Here is a 7,802-nt window from a genome sequence, read left to right on the forward strand (position 1 = left end):
AGCAATGGTTTGTGCTGTAGGATTGAGAATCTACAAATAGGACCTCGTAAAATTGCAAAGCTTCTGCAAGTCAAAAGACACTGTCAGTAAGACAAAAAGGCCACCAATAGAATGGGAAAGGATCTTTACCTATCCTAAATCAGATAGGCCACTAATATCCAACGTATATAAAGAACTCAAGAAGGTGGACTCCAGAAAATCAAATAACCCCATTAAAAATGGGGCTCAGAGCTAAACAAAGAATTCTCACCCGAGGAATAACGAATGGCTGAGAAGCACCTCAAAAAATGTTCAACATACCTAATCATCAGGGAAGTGCAAATCAAAACAACCCTGAGATTCCACCTCACACCAGTGAGAATTGCTAAGATCAAAAATTCAGGTGACAGCAGATACTGACAGTGTGATTCCATCTTACAACAATCAGAATGGCTAAAATGAAAACCTCTAGAAATAGCACTTGCTCTTGTGGATGTAGAGTAAGGGGAAAACTCCTCCAATCCTAGTGGGAGGGCAACCTTGTACAACCACATGGGGAATCAATTTGACCTTTTCTCACTTTATTCAGAGCAGTGCAGTAAGCAAACTTATGGTACCATCTCTCCAGCCCCATATTTCATATTCTTAATTAATTTAACAGACAAAATCTAGTTCAAAAACAATTGTAACAGCAATGAATGTAACTATCATTATATGTGTGTATAAACAAAGGATTTTTAACAGTAGTACTAGACTAATCCATCTTTTGATATCTACTACTATGTTAATTCTTTTGATTAGTAGTAGGATAAATTCTATGGATAATGGTCTACGTAGCCATATGTTTTTGACTCAGTTAATAGTACTGGGAATGACTTTCATCTTGGAGACAGGGCATAAATCTAAATATTATGGCTACTTCCATATTTTTGTCACTACTATAGCATTGACCAAAGTTTTCCACTGAAGTCAAGGATCACAACTAAGCAGGACTACTGGATTTTTTTCCTCTAATAGCATTAAAGGTACATATCTGTATGATGAAAGCTACCCAGTAGTGTTGGCACTTAGAAGTTGGTTCTAACATGAGTTCTCTATACCATATGAGTCAAGTATATGGTATTTTCACTAATAAAGTCTTACCATCAAGATGGGATGGTAACTCTTAGTTAGGGTTCCTATAGGTATTATCAAATGCTATAACCAAATTTAAATCTGGAAAGCCTGTGCTTGCACTATCCCGCACCCCATATTGTTCAAAATTGCTTTGGGTTGCCTGGGTATTTGAGATTTCTGGTAACCTTTAACACTTTTTTTTTTTTCATTTTTAATGAATCATGAGAATGTATTGCCTTTTTTTGATATTGTATTACTATTTTTGATAGGCTGCCATTTCTACAATATTATAACAACAAGTATGTAATGTCTTCATCTCTTGGTGTTTTCTTTGACTTTTTTTTTCACTTTTTTCATAAAGCTCTACTGAACATATCCTTGAATTCCTTAACTTTATTCCAAAATATTTAAATATTGAACACTATTGTGAATGGTATTCTTTTCATATTTTTTTCTATTTTTGTATACAGAAGCCTGCTGATCTAGATGTTTTGATTTTATATTATTATACTTTGCTAAATGCTTTAACTGCTGTACATAATTTTTGGTATTGTCTTAAGTTCTATGTCGAAGATCACATCATCTACCACTAAGGGTACCTTGATTACTTCTTCTATGTACATCTCAACTACATCCACACAAGCTCTATATTAAACAGGAGTGAAGAGAGTAGACATCCTTGTCTTATTCACAATTTTAGTAAAATTATTTGAATTTTTATTATTTAACATTATGTTTGCTCTAGGCATGTATATTATTTTTTATGATGTTTGGATATGTATTTTGTATTCCTAAATTCTCCAGGAAATTTTTATGAACAGGTATTGGATTTATTCAAAGCTTTTAAATCATCTAATGAAGTGATCACACTGGAAAAAAAATGAGCTGGTTTTCAAAGGGTCATATATTCATATGTGATGTGGTCTTTGTAGAGGAAGGTATTGATTCCCCATTTGGTTCTTGATTGTGTCAATACAGACATTGGAAACCAATTTCTGGGCAACGAGGAAAAGGTTGAATTTTCTTGTCCCAGGAGTAAGAGGAAAGGAACAAGTTAAAGTGGTTCCTTTTTTTTTTTTTTTTTTTTTTTTTTGTCCAGGCTATCAGGAGTGGTACACAAATTTCATGTAAGACCTGGGGACTACTAGAACCAGTAGCAGTCTCCACCACCATCAGAATTCTGATATAGGATAGCTAGTGAATTTAGAGCAATAGATTCTGCACCCAGGAGTTGTGTTATATGTCTTGTTTTAAAGCATAAGAACTAACTGGTGTTTTCCATCCACAGAACAAAGGTGGAAAGGAAAAGGGCACAGCAGAGGTGGTCATTGGCAGTTTGGCTGAGCTCGCCACACGGTGGTGGAGAAGGATCTCAGCTCCTGGAATTCTTGGGAAAAGCATTATATCTCAGTAAGTAGAGCTGACTGAAGCAGGCAACAGTTGATCACATAGCTTAGCTTAGCATTGCAGAGCTCTTGAGAAAGATCAAGCTTGATTGTAAATGTACATGCTACAGGTATTTCCTGTGGCATTCAATAATTTTATTTGTTATTTACATTTAGTGTTTCAGTATTATATTACTAGGGAACTCCTTTTTGGTTCTTTCTATTGAGTGGTCCATATTCCTCTTGTTCGGTGATAAGCATTTCTTCCTTCAATGTAGGAAATGTTCTTTTGTTTCTGTGTGCCTGCCTCCTCACATAGCTCCTATGGTGTCTTTATGTCTTGTTCCCCTCTTTAAATTTCCTGCTAAACCTTTAAAATAATATTATGAAATAAACATTTTTCACATACTCTTTTTTGATCACATTTTTCCTTCCCATACATCTTCCCCTTGAACTGCACTGAAATTCAAGATTTCACCCCATATCTCTCTCTGAAAAATCGAAGATAGAAACCCAAAAGTTAAGATAAAACAAAAAATACAAAGTAGTTATTAAGTCTATATTGTGTTGGCTAAATATTTCTGAGCATAAAGCCTGTCTGGAGTTTGAATGATATACCCAGTGTCTTTCTATAGAGGAGAACAAAATCCTGACTTTCAGCCTTAGATTTGAACATCTTCCTTTAGTGAGTTTGACAAGGACGTTTTCTGTGCTTTTATTTGGGTTTCTTCTTCTATTACCATATATTTCATGCTTTTGTAGTGCCCTATGGCTCTGTTCTTAGGTTTTATTCGATTTAACATTTTTTTTACTTTGTGATATACTTCTAATTTGTCTTCAGTACCTGATAATATCTATTAAATTTGATTCATTTTACTGGTTTTTTTTTAATATTACATGTTTTGTTAAGTTTCTTCAATTTTGTAGTTTACAGTTTTATTACATTTACATTTTCTTCAGAAATTCTGATTTTAAATTAACTAATTCAAATATATTTTATCCTTAATTATTTAATTTTTTCAATTTTTTATTAGAAATTTTCTTCATTTACATTTCAAATGCTATCCTGAAAATCCCCTATATCCTCTGCCTGTTCTGCTCCCCTACCCACTCACTCCCACTTCTTTTCTTAACTATTTTTATTTTCTGAGTCTACAATCAGCATTAATATCTTATTTTAATTCTTTGACCATATTAAAAATTTCTGTTTGGTATTATTTACCTTTTTAGAGTCTACGTTATTTTCAAGATGATAAAACTTCTTGCTTTTAACTTTTGTCTGTGTGATTTGGTGGTTTCACTAGGAGACCTGGTCATGTGGAGGCAGAAGCTTAATAGTGTTTCATGGTATGGATATTTATTCTACTTTGTTGTGTCGTTATTGGGATCTTGGTAATTCTCATGATGGTATCAGGTTTTTGAGCAACCAAATGAGCTTAATGTTCACACTCAATGTTGATATGCAATTGACATATCAGAAGAAGTTTTAGTTCTAATTCCATTGTGCAAATTTCAGTTTCTTAGTACAATAATGAACCTGATGATTTTTCACATATTCTTATTGTAGATATTTAAGAGTTTGTAAAGGTATACACAGGGATGTTTTTCAGGAATCCAGGAAATGGATCATGGAAGAGGGAGTACTGTCATTATAAAACCAGATAGACAGCTTCTTAGGAACATTGCCTGAACTCTCCCTCTGAACTTTCCATGCAGATATGTATAGTCATTTACTTATACGTACATATGCAATTTAATATACAAGCATATACATGCATAACCAACAAAACAAAATTAAAAGTAAACAGTGTTATCACATTTGTGTCACGATTTACTTCAGATAAACTCTAAGTAATATATTTCCAAACTTTCTCTTTTAACATTAAAAGTCAACAGTTTCTCACAGACTCTTGAAGAACTTGTCGAACTTATGTACACTGCATTTTATCTGAGCCAGAAAATATTCTATGAAATACAGAATGCTTAATAAGCAACACTATTTTGGAACATAATAGAAGCCATATACTTATATTAGGGGAAAATATGGAGAAAAATTACCAAGGACTAGTACTAACAAATATTTTCTGGATACATGGCAATGACACCCTAGAAGAAGATATGAGGTAAGATATTGTGGAAAATAGTATTGTGAAAGTCATGGAAGAGTAATAATGTCACAGAATCTCATAAAATGAAGACCAAATGACAAAATTAAAACATACTCAACTCATACTATGTAGTAGCCCTAGATTATGAGCTAATGAGATTTCTTTTGGACATTATACTTATCAGACGAATTATCTTCATTTAATCATTTTCTTCAGAGCAATTTTCACATCCTTATTCCTCAGACTGTAGATCAGGGGGTTGAGCATGGGAACAATGATGGTGTAAAATATAGAAGACACTTTTCCTTCATCCATAGAATGGGAAGATGATGGGTTCAGATACGTAAATCCAGCAGAGATATAAAAGACAGAAACAGCTGAGATGTGGGAGCTGCAGGTACTGAAGGCTTTAGATCTTCCCTCAGTGGATTTAATGCGTAGGATACTGATAATGATGAAAGCATAGGAACTGAGGATAGTCAGGGTTGGGAAAATAGTATTAATTAGACTAAAAATTAGAATTACGAGCTCATTCACAAAAATATTAGAGCATGAGAGATTAAGGAGAGAAATAAGGTCACAGAAATAATGATTGATCAAATCAGATTTGCAGAAGTCAATCCTAAATATACATCCTACATGAGCTGATGCACAAACTATGCCTAAAATGTAAACTCCTAAAACAAGAGAAAGGCACTTATGTTGAGACATGATGCTACTGTAAAGTAAGGGGCTACAGATGGCAACATAGCGATCATATGCCATTGCAGCCAGCATGTAACTTTCTGAAACAGCAAAAATGACAAAGAAGCAAAGTTGAGTTATGCACTCAGGGTAGGAGATTTCATTCTTCTCCCTCACAAAATTCACCAGCATTTTTGGGGTAATGACAGTAGATTGGCAGAGGTCAATGAAGGACAGACTGCTGAGGAAGAAGTACATGGGGGTGTGCAGGTGTGAGCTGAGCAGGATCAGGATGATCAGCACTGTGAGCAGGTAGATTCCAAGGAAGAGGAGGAAGAGTGGCAGCTGTAATTCTGGTTGTTCTGTTAAGCCAGAGAGGAAGAATTTGGTCACTGTAGAGTGATTGCCTTTTTCCATGTTCTCAGGCAGATTCTGAAAGGAAATTATAAAGACTTATGAAGGACACAGTTGTTCTTCTTTGGAATCGGTTATCACCTAAAATTCTTTATGAGTACTTCTTACTGGACCATCTTCACTTTGTAGAAGTTGTCTCACTTTAATATTTTCTATATTTGATTTTTCAAAGTTAATTGTACTCTTTAGAAAATATTTTGTCTATTTAATGTTGAAAACTTTTGTACTGTCAATTTTTAGCTTCACCATGTCAAACCTTTGAAGCCAGTATTTCTAAAAACTATCTCTAAACTACATTATTTATTCAGAAGTACATATGAGGAAGTGAAGTAGCTGATTTGAAGGATGACTTTAAAGTCTTTTTCAAAACACAAGTTTGCCTAACCCAAAAATAGTGGAGGCATAATAATCCAGGGACAATTACTGACAAAATTTTTGGAATAAGTATTTTAATGTTTCAAAATTTCTTCCTTTTATCTCAGCTTCTATGAATCAGAGGGTCTCAAAAGCATATTCCCAGGAAAATATGCAAGAATTACAAATATGTTTCCTTCTTCAGTTATATAACAAATATATATTCACTATTTTACAAAGTAAATATTCATAATGGATTAAGATTGATTTCACATTATTTGTAGATGATATTATAGCATAAATAAGTGACCCAAAAATACTTCCACAAAACTTCTAGAGCTGATAAACATTGTCAGCAATGTGAGAAAATACAAGATTAACTTACATATATCAGTAGCCCACCTATATATGAATAAAACTTTATCAATAGCCACATAATATAAACTATCTCACAGTAATATTAACAAACAGTGAAAGATTTATATGAGGAGAAAGATAGGGGATAATGGAGGGAGAGATTTGTATAGCTGGTTCTGGGAGAATAAAATGGAGGCGTAGGGGGGGCAGAATCCAATTGTAAAGTGAATAATAATAAGAAAAATAATCAGGTAACTGCTCCATAAAAAACAATGTTGAAGTCTATTTCCTGGCTTCCACAAATATTTATACACACACGCACGCACACACACACACACACACACAGGCACGCACACACATTTATGCTTGTGCATACACACATACACTTATACACACATGAACACTCTCTCTTCACAAAGAAGGTACAGGGCAGCTCTTTAAGAAACTACTAAATGAAACAAGTCTGAAGCTATATCTATCAGCTTAACATGTGTTTGCCAAGGAAACAATTTGATTTGGGGTTCTAATTCAAAATCAGTGAAAGTGTAGCAACTTTATCAAAAAGCAAACTAACCAACTAACAAATAACCCCACATATGTGTTATCAATAAACTGACATTGGTTGGGACATCTTACTTAAGATTGATTAAAGACATCCTGAAAAATTAAATCCAGAACAAATTTCCATGCTAAAATCTATACATTAAAAAACTCTATCTCTATCTCAGAACTCTATCTCAGAAGGGGAATTAAAATAGATATCAGAGGTGGACAGAGGAAAGGAACTCATGGGGTAAGTGATGTGGAGAGGAGAATACTGGTGTGGGGATCAGATGTAGGAAGAACAGGAAATAGAAAATGGAAATAGGTAGGGAGGTAGGGTACATATGGGTGAGCAATCACAAGTACTTGCTAGAAACTTGGGATGGAGGAAAGCCCCAGAGGACTTTGGGGGACAAATCATGCTGAGACTCCTAGAAGTGGGGAAATGGATCAGGAAGTGGCTGCTTTTTGTAGCCTGGCAGCACTCCCATTGAAAAGAAAAGGACATCAACCCACCCTCAAAACCTTCAACCTAAAATGTGTCCTGCCTCAAAGGTATGCAGGAACAAAATAAAGACTGAGGAATGGCCAACCAATAATAGGGCCAAACTGAGACCAATCCCTGATATTGTTAATAATAGTCTCTTATACTTGCAGAGAAGAACCTAGCATAATAGTCCTCTGTGAGGTTCTATCAAATGCAGAATCCTATAGCCAAATCTTGGATGAGCTCTATAAATCTTAGTGGGATAGTTGGGCAAAGGATGGTGGTAACTAAAGAGGACAGGGACCACACAGGAAGACCAAGAGTGCCAAGTAGCTTCAACCCTTTAGGGTTCCCAGAGACTGAAACATCTACCAC

General features: G+C 34.7%; 1 protein-coding gene across 1 annotated transcript; it reads right to left on the minus strand.

Moving 5' to 3' along the window:
- Window positions 1-4,783: 4,783 nt before the first annotated feature.
- On the minus strand, window positions 4,784-5,700 carry LOC110302497 (olfactory receptor 146-like). Its single transcript, XM_021173288.1, has one exon. The coding sequence runs from the start codon at window positions 5,687-5,689 to the stop codon at window positions 4,784-4,786; it is 906 nt and encodes a 301-aa protein (XP_021028947.1). The 5' UTR covers window positions 5,690-5,700.
- Between the last annotated feature and the right edge of the window lie 2,102 nt (window positions 5,701-7,802).

This window comes from Mus caroli, chromosome 9 (genome assembly GCF_900094665.2).
Source record: "Mus caroli chromosome 9, CAROLI_EIJ_v1.1, whole genome shotgun sequence".
NCBI classification, from domain to species: Eukaryota; Metazoa; Chordata; class Mammalia; order Rodentia; family Muridae; genus Mus; species Mus caroli.